Here is a 15,999-nt window from a genome sequence, read left to right on the forward strand (position 1 = left end):
CTTGGAGCACGCACAGGAACCAACCTCAGAGCTTTTCAAGGCAAGAGTTTTACCTCCCCTTGTAGTCGGGGAGGTAGTCACTCTGACTTTCAGCCAGCGTGAAAAGGAACAAGGCAGAGTGAATCACGGCTGAGATGCTGCGCTGTAATGAGATGCTCCTCTGTGCACCCAGAAGTTAATTTCCAGAATGGTTGGGTTTATCTGCGCTGTGAACACTGATAATGAGACGAAACTGTCACATTTCCATTGACAGTTGTGTGAGAAGTCTCCAGGTATTTCTGTCAGTCAGAGTAGGAGGATCAGATGGGGCTGAGCCGTGTGTGTGGTGCAGCTAACCATTGGCAGAGCAGTTAGGGTGCGGGCGGAAATGCTGTGGTGCCACAAGGGAACTGCTAAGTTTAGTCCAAAGTTTGAGTACGCTTCAGGTCAGCACAGAGCCTTGACTGGCCTCAAGAAGATAATCCCATGGCCTGAAGTATGCTGTATTGCATATGGCGGTCAGCTGCACGGTTTCCTGTGGCACTAACGGCTACCTGGAGCAACCAACAGGTTCAGTCCAGACGTGTTTGCGTAGGAGAGGGAGGTAAGGATGACCTTGGTGTTTCATTGCCATAATTTCTCACTGACAAGGCTGCACATTGGGCCTCGATTGTAATGAATCCCGGTACTGGAAACGTTTATTGCGCAAACCCTGCATATGCACAGCACGGAGGATAAGCCGAGGCTTTAAACAGGTGTCTTTAGTCCCTTGAGGGGAAGAGGAGCTGTGTGTAGGGTCTGCAGAAATAATTCTGCTTATTGCAGAAGCTGCAGAGCAAGGCAATCTTATGGACACATGATCCTTGAAGTGCCAGAGTTAGACGGCGAGTCCCTGCGTTCCTCCAGGAGCAGGGGGGGTCTGTGAGCTAATGGTGGACAAGGAAGGAAGCAGAAGTTGTGGTAGGATGCTGCTTCTTGTACTTTAGATCGCTTCATCTCTCCCTTCTCTTTACCCATCCAGTCAAGGGCATGCAGAGACACTCTCCTGGCTCTTTTCACAGCAACTCTTTCCAGCACGCTGCCTCGCAGTGTTGCAGAGTGGTAGATAGTGTCCAATCCATCCTGTATTGTCACCAGGTGAGAACAGAGACTGCCTTACGGTTAAACCTCAGGACTGAGCCCCAGGTGATCTGAGCTTGACTTCTGTCTCTGCCGAAGGCATTCAGGGTGGTCGTGGACAGGATGCATTACTCTTCTCTGCTTCAGTTCTCCACCTCATCGCAATGCCCACGTTGCTCTGAACATCAGTTGCATTCATCTCTGTAGGAGTCTTGGAAAAGCAGGAAGGGTTGGGACATTCCCTGGACCTTGAGCTGAGAGGGCTTATGGCTAAAATGAAGGACTGAAAGAGGGTACTGCTGAGTCACAATTCTTTGGAGTTTGTGAAGATCCTTCCTAACTCCCCACTGCTCCTTACGGAAACCTGGCACACTAAAGGATTTGCCACTTCTTCTCTCTGTTTCACCGCAGCTTCAAAGCACTGAGTCCTACTGGACAGGGGTTGCTGGAAGCTGCCAGGTGACCAGGATCCTGCAGCAGTGCTGGTCTCTGTGCGTCCTGCCTCCAAATCTATCCCAGCCAAGAGCTAGAACAGAGCTGACTTGTAAATGGAGCTCATTCCAGCACCAGACCCGACTCTGCAGAGGCAGGTGATGTGGAGACTGACACCACCGCTGACAGCCCCACAATTAACTGACTGTTTGCAACAGTTCCTCCACAGGGAACCCCTGGCCTGGTCCAGAACACTGTGCGCATGTGGGGACAGTGATGCTGCTGCTGATTTTACTGAGAGTGAGGAGAAAGCCTTGGCCTCTCGGTGGCATAATAGAGGAAAGCAGCAGCTTCCAACCCCAGCACAGTTGACTCCCCTCTCAGCTCTCCCTAGCCTTTCCTAGCAACACTTTGCCAGGAAAGTCCCACAGATTGCCTGGAGCTATCAAAACAAAAGCCCTTATTCCTCTTTGGACTGATTACTAGCTCTTTTTGAGCGCAGGGTTTCTATAACAACCAGTGCCAAACAAAACCAGTTGTTTGTTGGAAATGATAGCATATGCCATCTGGCTCCTCCTTCCCTTACACCCGTATTTGGTGTGTCAGCTCCTGGGGTGAGCAGGTAGTTCTGATGTAGGTAGTAGATGATACTCAGTTGATACTCAGTTGTCGCACACCTCAGTGTCCAAGCACCCTTTCTGAGTTTAAGGGCAAGATGTGATGCTGCACACGTTCTATGCCTTCGTAATAAATATGTGCATGTTTGTCCCGGTTTGAGCTAGACTTCCTGGTTTGGCCTGACGTTGCAGGCAATTGTCCCACATCCCTTGTCTTTAAGGCTGCAAATCTAGGCTCTTAAAGTTGGAAATTATAGAATTACCCCCTCTCATCAGGAGCTTCCATTCCCAGCACTCCATTCCCATCTCCTTCCCTGATTTGCGCTCTAATCATGCTGACTTCTCAGTCATTTCTGCTCCATAGTTGACCCCAATTCCCAGATCCTTTTCTCTTTCCCACTAGGTTCCAGCTCTAGTTTCCCCTGCCTCGTTGTTGCTGTCAGTCCTAGATCTATTTCCTGTTGGTTTTGCGTTCAAATTTCAGTTCCTTGTGATAACCCCAGCCACAGCAGCTCATAGTTTCAGGTAGAATTGTTCTGTGAGGTGTTACCAGTGCAGGCAGAACTTTGGTTCCAATGCTCTGGAGGGTTTCTGGTAGGAAATGCAAACTAGTCTTTCTTTAAAGTTAGGTTAGACTTTGGTAGTGGATATGTTTCAGCCTTATATGACACACGTGCACACACAAACAAAACCAGTCTGAGGCAGACAAAATGCACAGAAAATTGATGTTGTTAAATTGATGGTGAGTCATAAGCAACTCAAAATGAGGATTATAAAGGGAAATATCCAGACAACCTTATGAGCAACCAGTAATACCCACGTCTCCTGTACTGCATCCCAAGGTACATTGAAAGAGCTTTAAGTCTGCAAAATCGAGCACTGAAAATTTAAGATGTGCTGTTCTTCAGCCTGCCAGTGTAACATTAACGTCGCTCGTGCACTTGAGGATATGGCATGGGTTTTAGCACCAAGTCTTTGCCTCATGTGGTGTTTGGCTGGTTTGATTTTTTGAATAAACAGCTATTTCATGTTTGGGTTTCCCTCATCATTCACTTTACGGATCCGTTCATAATTTCTGCTCATTGCATTCAAGGCTTGCTATGGATCTAGGATTTTCATTGCAGTATTTATACTGTTTCCATATTACATTTGCCACACTGATCTGGTTATCTCCATTTGTATGAGGACACGGGATTCTGCAAAATGAAACTCAAAATTATCAACCAGTTTTGAGCGCATGGTTGGATACTCTGGGGCCGAATATCTGGGAATGCTCACTGCGAGCAGAGAGCTGCTGACTGCAGCGGCTGCTCCACGGGCTTAGAGATTTGAGTTTGAAAACTGGGGAACCTGCAACTCATGTGAACTCTGTGAACGTCCCAGATGAAGGCACCTGCTCCCTTCCTGTCACAGAAGGGGGGCACTTTGTGGCAGGGCCAGAGTTTGATTCTCCGGTATGTCCATCAGCCGCCTCTACCGCAAGCTTATCCTTCACGACGCCAAATTTCCCTCACATTGCTACAGACTTTCCAGTTCTGGCCACAAGGTAAACAGCAGCACATCCACTGCCCCACCCTGACTTACCCACAGAGTACGGTGTAACCTCTTCAAACTCCGTTTTAGCAATTCTTAACTTTTGAATACTTGCCTTCATGATCTTTATGCCCTTCGTTGAAAGGGTTCTGTTTCATTTAAGTGTTAAGAACTTGAAGTGATACATGAATTAATGAACTGATTTGCAGATTCCCCAAAACCGTAGCTGCGCTCGAGGAGTCAACAGCTGTGAGATGGCTGAGAGCTAGTTGCTGAGTTTTCTCATGGAAAGCTCAATGACTGCGTTGAAGCTTCAGTGGCAGAACAGCACTCAGCTGTTGCTCTTGCCTTGCTTCAGCCGTACCTACAGCTCCTGCCGTCACTGCTGCCATAACTACATCTCCTGCCTTACTTCAGCTGTACCTACAGCTCCTGCCGTCACTGCTGCCATAACTACATCTCCTGCCTTACTTCAGCTGTACCTACAGCTCCTGCCGTCACTGCTGCCATAACTACATCTCCTGCCTTACTTCAGCTGTACCTACAGCTCCTGCCGTCACTGCTGCCATAACTACATCTCCTGCCTTACTTCAGCTGTACCTACAGCTCCTGCCGTCACTGCTGCCATAACTACATCTCCTGCCTTACTTCAGCTGTACCTACAGCTCCTGCCGTCACTGCTGCCATAACTACATCTCCTGCCTTACTTCAGCTGTACCTACAGCTCCTGCCGTCACTGCTGCCATAACTACCCGCTGCTCCTCGAACCAATTCTTCAGTCTCTCCCTGTGTTTCTGTTCCCTGTGATCTGTGGCTGTCACTTGCTCCATCAGGATGCTCTAACATTTGTCCTTCTCTGGAAGAAGCCCCTTTATCTGTTTTGCCACTCCTCTGGCGTTCCCCTTAATCTCAGCCCTTTGCTACCCAGCAGGGTGGGAAAGCACAGGCAGCCTTTCGTGCCAGTGGGTAGCTTCTGCTTCTGAAGGCCAGTGTGGAGATGGTGATTAACGGGGAGGGGAGAAGGGACTCCAGCACCAAGCACAGCAAAACCAGCTGGACATGGGGGGACTTCAGTGCACCTATACAACCTGCTGTATCAAGGTAACTTAATGCATAAGAAAAACAGTGGGAAGGAGACATCATATTCCTCCCTCTCTGCAGCATCCCTGCCTCCAGCTGTGAGGTCTAAAGAATGGCACTCAAAGAAGCTTTTCTTCTTCCCCAGATAGTACCATCTTAAGGCATGGGACCAGAGCACTCAGGCATGGACACTCTGATGGGACCTGGGAAGCCACCAGGCAGTGTAATTCGTGATGTGTCACACAGAGGAGCAAGATCACACAGCTTTCCCTGCACTGCTTGGTCAACCAACTGCTTCTCTGGAAAAGCAGTTACTGTGTAGTCCCAGATACACCATACATGGTGTCGACATACATGTATCGACACATGGGCAGTCGAGTTGTGTGTGCACAGTGTTACCTACCTCATGAGACCTGTAGGTCAGAGGCACATCACATCTGCACCAAAGATACGGCCCTGGTTGTCTCAGGTCTACTGTAGCTGCGCTGTATCCTGAAGTGCATAGATCAAGAACTACTCTTCTAGTTTCTCAGATGAAATTCAGGATAGGTACATCAAGGTTATGAACATTTGTTTGTGAATGCTTGACTTATCTGTCCTGGGCTGTCCTGGTTTTCACCTTTGCTCTCTGGCTTACTCCCTTGGGTTGAAATCCTACACAGATGCTTTGCTGAGGTCTCGCAAGATCCTCAAGATTACTGTGTCCGAGAGCCATAGCTGTGAATGACCATCCAGAAAGCCCTGCCTGCCCCGGGCAGACTAGCCTGGCAAAATCCACATCGCCCTTGAAATAAACACTGCCAGCATCAGTGGGGTTTTTGCAGCAGCACCCGCAGGCAGCCACTGCTTCTTGATCTTGCTGAGCGATGTGTTTATTTGTTATCAAGGGCAGATTGTGGCTTTTGCTGCACAGAGATGTGGCTGCACGACGAGGAGATGGCCTAGGGGAAGAGGCAGGGAGTGCTGCTCTTGACACACGTCTAGTGAATAATTAGCGATAAGAGCCAACGAAATATTCATGACTCTCTCGAAGGATAAATTGATTTTTGATTAAATTTGAGTTTTCTCTTTAAAGCAGTTGAAGTTGCTCTGTGATTGGCAGCATGGAAATGAGTTTGCTGGCTGAGATTCTAGCTGGCCAGAGGATCCCTTTTAGAGCTGTTAGCCCAGATCATGCTGCAGATAGATAGACACCTAGCTAGTGTGTGCTGGCCACAGTTCAGGACGGCTGTGCCAGAAACCTGGGCTCGCTGGGCAGCTGCAGTGCAGCCATTGAATGATCGAATCAATTCAACGTCTTCAAAGGATTGATTACAGCATTTTCTGCACCCATTCTCCTAGATTTTAGCAGAATTTCAGTGGTGCCTTGTAAGACACCTAGCAAATTCCTCTGCACTCCAGCTGACCTCAGGGAGGTAAATGCTTTAACTGCATTTGCTAGTGGGACACGTAAATAGGTACGTACCTCTCCTGGGTTCTTCACAACATTTACTTTCTTTTCAAAGATGTTAGCACAAGAGGCCATCGAGTTGGTTGCATTGCTCAGCCTCCACAATTAAGAGTTCTGGAATCTTTGTGGTAGTCATTGTATACAAAGCACAACTCAGCAGCACTCTGCAAATGGAGATAGTGACTCTTCCAGTGCGCACCAGATGGCATGGCCACCCAAAAGTATTGTGCTGAGGATGATGCTGAACTGTGCAGGACACCGTGCATGATTTGAGGGGTCTGGCTTAAGTTTCTAGCGCAGCCACAGACACCACCTCTATCGGCCATTTAATGTATTGTGTGTCTCCATGACTCCTTCTGTGGGAAAGGCAATGGAGCACCGTGGCTGACAGAAGCTAAAATGCACGCGAGACTGAGAAATGTGCTAAGTGCAGGAGCTCAACACTTCCCTAGATTGGGTCTCCTCTCCTTTGTTACCCCCGATATGTTTCCAATAAACCAAATACGACTCAGTTACAGAGAACATGTTGTGGAATCACAAAATCATTTGGTTAGGAGAGACCTCTAAGATCATCGAGTCCAACCATTCCCCCTGCACTGCCAGGGTCCCTAAACCGTGTCCCTCAGCACCACATCCACATGGCTGTTAAACCCCTCCAGGGATGGGGACTCCACCACCTCCCTGGGCAGCCTGTTCCAATGCCTGACAACCGTTTTGGTGAAGAAATCTTTCCTAAAATGTTAGACCCAGGCTTTCTATTCTGAGGTGACTAAACTGAGTGGATGTCTGTGATCTGATGTAATTCCTCTACTCCTTTTGCTACCATGGTTTTTTCCTTCCCTGCAGCTCCCACAGTGCCCTCTTTCACAGCTCTAGCACTGGTGACAACTGGCTCTGCTTGTCTGGTCCTGGCTTGCCGTCCCAGTTCTGATGCTGCTTTTCAAGTCTGATTTGTCTGTACCCTAAGAGTGGCCTGTACACTATATGCTGTTTTCATTATATGAAAAAAGAGACACCACCACTGGTCAGGCGTTCTCACAAGAATGAATTACCTTGTCTTCTAAAAGCTTGTAAAATGATGCAGTAGTCCAGTGACAGGACTGATCAGTGGTTAAAGCTTTGGGGTATTGTACAACGGGTGTAGATGGCTGTTGCATTGCTGCAAAGAAGCAAATTCAGAGGGAACGTGTACGTTGGAGGCTTGGGAATACCTGTGCAGCGTTGAGCAGTTCAGTGTCTCGCTCTGGCCTCACCTTCTCTCCAGCAGTAGCCAGCAGTATGCTGCAAACCCTCCAAATCAGCCCCCACTTAGTCAATTTTATGAACATTTCTGAGTGCTTTAGCTGTGTTTCGATGTTGTTGCCATCCCACTCTTTGCTACTAGAGAAGCTTTTGCCTTGGAAAGTCAAAGCCTCGTACAAATCCCAGTGAATTCAGTCGTACAGACTTGGGTGAGGTGTGAAAGCTGTGCTGGCATTGCCCTTGTTTTAGGCAGAGGAGGAGACTCATGGTGAGGTTATGGTCTCCTTTTTCAAGCTGTGACCAGCTGCAGCTTTTAAAGGTGCTGAGGAACCTTGTCCGTGTCCATATGGCTGCCAGTGACAGAGCGGCCAAGAGAGCCCAGGAGGTCCGTCTTACCCCCCAGGCACAGGTCCGTTCTTTTGGGTCTCCCAGGGGTGAGCTCTGAGGGAACCTCTGCCTTTCATTGTCTGTTCTGACTCGCAGATTGAGGTTGTTAAAATCCAGTCTAGATTGAGACACCTGGGGTCGCTACTGAGCAGATGGAGCTGGTTAGAATATCTGTGATTGATAACCTCGTAAATGGGGTAGGGGTGTGTTAAATAGTGGGCTAAACTTCTGGATTCCCCCTTTCCCAAAATTTGTGAGGGATCAGCTGCATTTCTCTCTCCTCGCTTAAGCTTTGCTGTCAAGGTAGCTGCAGTCCCCAGCGTCCCCGAGTTGATTATTATGACTTGCCAAAAGCTGCGGGACCAAATCAGAGTGTTCTGTGCCCGCGGGATGGTATTTTGCCGTAAGATAAGTGCGGGGCGTATGGAAATTCAATTAATGGGCTGTCTCACCGGGCATTAGTGGAGCATCCCAGCACAAAGCTAACCTCCCTGTGCTTCTGTTTCGCTCATTACTTTGGAAGACAGGTACTGCCCAGCCATGATTGCATTTGTCACAAGAAACAAATGCACAAATGAAGACGGGCTCGGGGACTGCTGGGAGGTGTCAGTATAAACAATGGCATGATTTGCACACAGGTCCCAGACTGTTTGCATCCCTTTTGCTTGTCAGCTTACTTTAATGAAGGCTATAAAATAAATAGCCGTAGCTATAATCTTCAGGAATTAAAATGATTACCTGGCAAGTTGAAGTAATTAACTATTCTCAGCCAGGAATCAAAGCAGAGATATATGGGTAGAAGGATGCGAAAGGAATATATTAACTCACTGGATAATAGTGCTACTGTCCATCCATTTTAGCTTTTTTGAAAGAAAAAACTTGCATGTTAAAATCATGTATCGGCAGCTTTTATGACCGCTGGAGTAATTGAGGGTGATGTTAGCAGGAGAGATGCAAGACGTGGGTTAGGGATGCGCGTGTGTGCTCTGGAAATAGTGTTCTCTCTTTTCTGGTGTAAGAGGCTGTCCAGCGGGGGCCGTGCTTCCGCTTACACACTGCCCAGGCTGCTGGTGGGATGACGGGGGAATTCTGTACCGTCACAGGGTACGCCTGGGCTCCTCTTCCTTCCTCGCTTTAAGAAATCCATAATAGGGGCGTAGAATGTTGAATTAGGCAACTTCTCGACCATTTTCTGAGTTTCTTAGAAATGTGTTCTCGTTGAGGTAAGGAAAAAAGTGTTTGGCACCTTTGCATTCTGTCTAAGTGAGCTGATTGTCACCCTGCTACACAAAGTGGAAATGCACGTGATCCTACACAGAGCTCATTTGGCTGTGTTTTGTGTTGCAGATCACCACATTATGCTTGCCCTGAAGTCATCCGGGTAAGTTGGTTAACATTAGTGTGTATCAATGTATTTTTTTAAGTGTCGTTGGTTACAGGGATGCAGATAGAGCCTCTGTGGGGGAAACCTGGCCGAGGCAGACAGCATGGTTAAGGCCATGAGGTACACAACTACGGTTTTGTTTGGCTCAGCCCTGAACCAAGGCACGTGGACCGCAGGATGGAAATGATCTGGGTTATTCATGCCATGTTTCCAGACAGAAATACTGTAGCCTCGTTTAACTTGACCTTTCCACCCAGGGGACGCAGTCCCCTACGCTTCCTCGCCTCTCACGTAGCTGTCATTTCAGTGGAAGGGCCGGGGCTGGCTGTCAGTGGTGTTGGTTTCCATTGAACAGTGTGAACTATCCTTTCCCTCTGCTCTCCCTTTGTCCTCTGAAGATAAGCATCCCAGATTGCAGTGGCCAGGATTCCCCTCTTTTAAAGCGTATCTTTAGTGTAAAGCCACGCAGGAAGCAAACAGAAGAGACTGCCCAGACATGACTACAAGTTCCCAAATAATGGGACTGCTGACAAGCTCCCTGAAGAACCAGCGGGGAGAGAAATACCTTCTTGACCTCCTTAATGCACCTCTGACACTGTTTAAGTGCCTGGTCTAACCATTTGCGAGTGGTCGACCGCTGCTGTCCCACTCCCAAATTCAGAGCCGGTTCTCACAGATCCCAGACTGTAAAGCGATGTTCATAGAGATTCGGTTAACGGGCAGTGCCGTGGCCTCCTGGTTGGGAGGACCACCTTGGGAAGCAGGAGGCTGAACTGAAGTGTGGGGTTTCCCATTCTCCTCTCCTTTGTTCTTCAAGGATAATTAATTCATTTGCTAGTGAGCGGTGCTTTGAACCTCTGTGTCATTGCTGCGCAGGGAGAAAAATACGATGGAAGGAAAGCAGACGTCTGGAGCTGCGGAGTCATTTTATTTGCGTTGCTAGTGGTGAGTCATCTTCCTTGCAGTCTCCTTTAAAAAGAAAAGAAAAATCCAAAAGTGCTGCTGCATTTGATGGCGATTCTATTGACATCATGTGCAGATGGTTTTTTTTAGTTCTCCTATTTTTGTCTCTCTCAATTGCATCCCTTCCTCTTACTTCTACATTGGTCCCAAAGGAAAAGCGTGAGGAATATTTCACTGCTGCTTTGAAATGCTGCTGCCCTGCACAGGAGAGCAGAGACAAGCACCAGAAACTTGTCTCTATAAACACTCTTTGCTGTGTTGTGATATCGCAGCACATTTTTTGACTGGGAAGGATGTGCGGGGTTACAACTCTGGGATACAGAGTGTGTCAAATCCATTGTCCTTCACAGGATCAAACCGTGGCTGGGTTTGGGAAGCGTTTGGGTTTCCTGCTGGATGTACCTATACGTTTCAGCAGGTATATGCTTACATTAACCACAGCATTTTATCAAGAGAAGATTCGAGTGCAACGATTTCGTTTCCTGCAAGTATCGAGCTACGTTTTAATTTGGTACACTTGGGAATAGAAAACTGAGCCAGTAGTGCAAAGTTTAAATTAGTTTCCATCTGGCTCAGGAATACTTGCGTTAGCATTGGAAATGCGGTATCCCGTGGTATCCCTCTTTCGATCCAAGTTTCAGTTCCCTGTGGAATTTATTCAGTGGCAATGTGCTAGTCCAAAACATTCAATGATCGGACATCCAGCTGAAGGCAGGTAGACATGGCATTTGTCACCAATTTCCAGATCATAATGTAGGAAAATACAGTTTATATTCATATAAACATGTATCACGTACAGATTGAATATTGATAGGAAAATAGGTTTTATGTGCCTGTTATGTTTTTCATATCTGTAATAGTTCAAATTATCATCTATAACTAAAAATATCAAGCCTGAAGTTGAATTTTTATGTCCTTTATATATTTATTAGTAAACCTAATTACTTCACTTTAATGTTTTATTTTGGCAGAAGCCAAATGTACAGTGTACAATCAGGGTTATATTCTGCACATTTTTCTGTTTGATTAAAACACTTGAAAATTGTATAGGATTTTTGTTTCAATAAATATGCTGATAAATTTTTCAATGGCCTGAATGAAAATACCTTGAAGTCATCTCACCATGATGCTTTAATTCACCTTAACCTATCTTACTCTTTTTAAAACTTTTAGTCATTACAATTCACAGACATTTTTGAAGTTCTAGATTTTTTTATCTTGCTGTTGTAAGAGAAGAATTTTAACTCTCTCACCGGATAGCACCTGGTCATCTCTTGCTCCTGAACAGCTGTTTACATGGCTGATAGAGCTCCTCATATAACTTCTTGCGTTTGTAAGAACAGAAGAGACAGGGAGTCGAGACAGGATTTGTAGGAGTGGGTTTTTCATTTTCAGGGGGATTCTCTGTCAAGATTTGATGTCTCTCCATTGCTGCATCTTCATCTCTTCCTACGTAGCTACATGAGCCTGCAGAACAATGGAAATAAGTCTATTATGGACAGAAAGTGCCGAGCTCTCCGGTTGATTATCTCAGGACAAACCCTACAAAAAACTCTCAAGCTGTAATAGCGGATGGTAGTAATAAAAGAGCTGTAGCTGTTACCTTCAGGAAGTGCTGCAGAGCAGCCTCGCTGACTTCATCGCGGCTTAAATTGTGTTAGCCAAAGTACTGAACTATCAGGATTGATTTTCCTGCAAGCCCAGAATGGTTGGGGAAAAGCAGGTAACTCCGGAGGTCGGTTACAGAAGGCGGGGAGGCTTCTCTCTCCAGAACACACAACAGTAACCAGTGCCCAGGAGCGGCTGGTGTCAGGTGGGCTTGCGGAGTCTTCTGTAAATGGAGCTGTTGGTCTCCATAAACCATAGACACAGGCTCGCTGGTGCAGATGCACCACTCGCTGTAGTAAGAGCGGTGCCAGAACTGACAACTTAAAGCTTCATTATCACAGCAGCTGACAGCCTGCAGCTTCCCACAGCCTGTCCTGGAAATCAAGGGCGCTCAGCACCTACTAGAATTAGGCAGTGAAGAGGGGAAGTGAGAACATCTAGGAAGGTGCAGACTTGCTATAAAAGGGTATCAGCTTCAGTCGGTGGAGTTATCCTAAAGATTTCAACTTCCTTTTTCCCTTGCAGCAAGGATAGGTCTTTTGCTGCTCTTTGTGGCAAGCTGGTGATCTATTCAAAATGTAATTTCCAGTGAAAAAACCTCAAGCCATTCATGTAAGTGAGCTACGGTAGGGAAGCGCTAGGAACTGATGACCTGCCCCCAGCATGGGACCTGGATGGAGCGTACTGAACAGGTAGAATGTCTGCTGCGTCCAAAGGCTGATGGTGGTTAAGGTTTCTTTCAGCTGTGTCATTTCACCGCTCCATCAGAAAGAGGACGTTCCTTATGGACAGCCTCTCACATGCTGTTCACCTCCTTTTCAACGTCGGCAGTAATCGTGTCTCGGGAAGATTAAAAATAAAGAGACCATAAACATCGCTGCTATGAAAGTGTGCCCAGGAGGAGTACCAGCAGATCAAAGCTGGAGCTGGATTGGAGTGAATCCCTGCGCCTTTGGTGAATTTGCCTGGAAAGGCAATTTCATTTTTGTGTTATGTTTAATACTGGTAGTCATTTCCTAATTAAAGGTCTGATAAAAAACCCTAGGTCCTCAGTTTTGTTTCTGACGTTGGCGAAAATACAGAATTATTTCTTTTCTATGGATAAGAAGTTTTTTTTTTCACTTATTATAATATTTCATTGTGAGCTGACTTCCTCTTTTCCATTCTCTCACCATGTTTCTCCTGGCTTTTCTCCTTCCGCTCTCTCCAATTCCCTTTCACTCGTCTCCTCCATCCACCCCTGTCACATCCCTGCAGGGTGCCCTGCCTTTCGATGACGACAACTTGCGGCAACTGCTGGAGAAGGTGAAGCGTGGAGTGTTCCACATGCCCCATTTTATCCCCCCGGACTGTCAGAACCTTTTGCGGGGGATGATTGAAGTGGATGCCTCGAAACGGCTCACGGTAAGGAGGCATTTGCTGCGAGTCATGTGAGCAAGGCTTCCTTTGTCACCTTGTGGCAGTTGTGGTTCAATAACTGAGGTGACTTGTTGATTTAATGCCACTCCAGTGTGTTTCCTCCTGAGCAAAGAGGGAGTGGAGCTGGTGGAGCCTTTGGGAAGAAGTCAGTTCCCTTCTCTCTGAATCAGGAGGGCAGATTACCTCTGTGTCTCTTCTCTGACCTCACAGTTCTCCTTCCTATTGCGAGGCTTTGCAGCTTGGCTACATCCCCGAGACCCTGCAAGGGTGAGCGCTCTGCAGCAGTTGTGCCCTTCATTAACACTGCGTTAATGGTTGGGGGAAATGAAAAGAAATTAGCAATTAAAATCATTTTGGAAAGCAAGTTTGCCTCCTTGTCAGTGGAGGCGTCCGCCTTTATGGGTGTGTTGCCCTTGTAAATCCCATTGTCAGGCTGTGGTGATGATTTTATACAGATTTACTGAGCTCACAGATTCTGAGTGGGAGTATGGATAAAGAAATGTAAATTTTAAACTCCTCCTGCTTCTTCAGTCTGCTAAAATATTTATAAATAAACTCTCTGATCACTGCGTGGCCCTCTCTGCTGCCATTGCTAGGAGCAGCCCCTGTGGGTGCCAGCTGTGAGGTGCTGTGGGAAGCAGACACTTCCCTTCACGCTCCCTTCACGGTGGTTCGGACCGCTGCAGCCGGGGCTGTCTTTCAGTCATTACGACACCAGGTTGCGCTCTCTATGGTGACGTAGGTGAGAAGTTCTTCACACTGTCACCAGTAGCCCTACTTTTGTAGCCCCAGTCACCATCACATTGAGACGTCTCACATGAGACACGAGACAGCTGTTCCTCAGGGCCGAGAAAGTCACCAAGTTCCCTTTCCACAATGTAAACATGGCAGTTTTTCTGCAATTTTTTTTCTCTCAAAGATCTTAGTGCCGATGGTTTGAGGATGCCAGGGAGCAGATCATTAGATGTCAGATCTTCTCCAAATTGTTTTGAGTTTTTCTGTGGAACACAGTCCCTAAATTGTTTGAATTGTGCAATGTACAGACATAAAAGAGAACATAGTTAGGGGAAATCGAGATCCCGGAGTGACACACACACCTCCTCCTTTTCTTCATCAAAATTAAGCTTTTATTTCCTTAGGGAGGAAAAAAAAACAGATCGGATAGTTATTGACAAGCAAATTGTGAGCAAGAATTTGAAATAAATCGTTCAAGAGCCAAGAGCTGAGAGGAGGAAAGAATAGCTCTTTGTTATTAGCTGCAATCTTACGTTCATCCTTCTCAGGTCCCTGTGCCGTCACATCGCGGTGCCGTTGGTGTGCCAGCTGCTTCGATAGCCAGGCCGAAGGGAGCTCTTTGTCTGCCACAGTTCACGTTGAGGAGAGATCTGAATTCTCTTTTAGCTGTGTCCTGTGAAAGAGGGTATAAATATGGGGTTATTTGGAAGTCTCTATTCCTAGAAAATGTCTCACTCGAATCAGATTGATATTTATACAAAAGTCTCAGGGAAATTGTGGCTTGGGTACAATAAGTACAGATGTAGCTGTAACCGTTGCTGATTGTTGGCTCAGTAGCTCACTGGTGAATTCAGCAGAAAAATACAGTGAAATATAAGGTCACTAGAATATTTTTCTTTCATTTTTCCCTTCCCTTCTCTGCTTTGTTCCTTTTTTTGATTTGTATCTTTCCTCTTCATCCAACCGCGTTTCCCTCCCTGCAGTAATTGCCATTTCACAGCACACCCACACCTTCCCCAGTCCATCTGCTGAGACGATCAACACAAACAGAACTAGCGCTCACGTTTAACTGTCGTCATTCGGCTTCGGTGGTGGGGCCTCAGAGGATTAATGGGGAGGAGGGCACTCCGAATTACCGTTGCTGGCCCTTTCCTGCCTTCAGAAATGAGCATTACATTTCTTTGTGTATGATTCATTTATGGAAAGGAGCCTTTGTTACGGCTTAGTGGAATATTTCACGCTCTTGTGTGGTTAGTGGGACATCCCTGACCACTCTCCTCCACTGGGCCTGTTTTACTAAACAGGCTTCTCAATCCAGGATTTTTCCTTTCAGTAGACTGCAAAAGCTGATCTTAGCTGCTGCTTAGTTCTGACCAGCCACATTCGTAAAGAAGAAATCAAGCAAAGAATGAGTGCTGAGGTGGTCAGCACCTGAGAGAGCCCGTCTGGATAGCGCAGCCTAAAAGAGCCCCGCATAGTCTACACAGCGGATGTCTAAGACAGGTTGTGTTGGTCATCTGCATATTCATTAGAGGTAATTATGAGGGAGAGAAGCATTATTTAAACTAAAGGAAGATACTGGCACAAAAGCAAATGTGTGTCAAATGGCCTCACTTGAAATTAGGCTAGAAATTAGAAGCAGCACTTCAGCCTATTAGTGGGGTTTGGGGACAGCTCTCTAGTAGGAATAGTGTCAGGAGGGAAAGGTGAAGTAGCTGTGGGTGTGAGAAGGTGTGTGGAAGAGAATGAGCGCTCTCAGTGCCTGTGGTACTGCAGGGTGAGGTGCTTTTAGTTACGTGCTCTTCAGAAAGAGAATGTTTTCTTCACTGGAGGTTTCAAATGATTCAGCATCTCTGCAGTGGAGAATTACAGCACCTGTAGTAGAATCCGTTTGCATTCTCAGCCAGTGTTTTCTTCTACAGAAACACAAAGGCCAAAAGGGGAGAGTTAACGAGCTTTTGGTCCACTTTCCTTTTAAAGATGGGTGAGCATTATGGAAACTCGGTCTGTGGAGCCAAGGGGCTCAGAGCAGACATTGCAGAGTAAGCTCT

General features: G+C 46.8%; 1 protein-coding gene across 1 annotated transcript in view; it reads left to right on the forward strand.

Moving 5' to 3' along the window:
* The window catches only part of LOC104502310 (serine/threonine-protein kinase BRSK2), a gene marked incomplete at its 3' end in the record, with an annotated part of 114,808 nt that overhangs the window by 69,443 nt on the left and 29,366 nt on the right, over positions 1-15,999 (forward strand). The window contains exons 5-7 of the mRNA XM_010146271.1: positions 9,187-9,220; positions 10,100-10,168; positions 13,052-13,198. Coding sequence (XP_010144573.1) covers positions 9,187-9,220; positions 10,100-10,168; positions 13,052-13,198 — 250 coding nt within the window. The remainder of the gene's footprint in view (positions 1-9,186; positions 9,221-10,099; positions 10,169-13,051; positions 13,199-15,999) is intronic.

This window comes from Buceros rhinoceros, unplaced genomic scaffold, assembly GCF_000710305.1.
Source record: "Buceros rhinoceros silvestris isolate BGI_N320 unplaced genomic scaffold, ASM71030v1 scaffold14972, whole genome shotgun sequence".
Classification (NCBI taxonomy): domain Eukaryota; kingdom Metazoa; phylum Chordata; class Aves; order Bucerotiformes; family Bucerotidae; genus Buceros; species Buceros rhinoceros.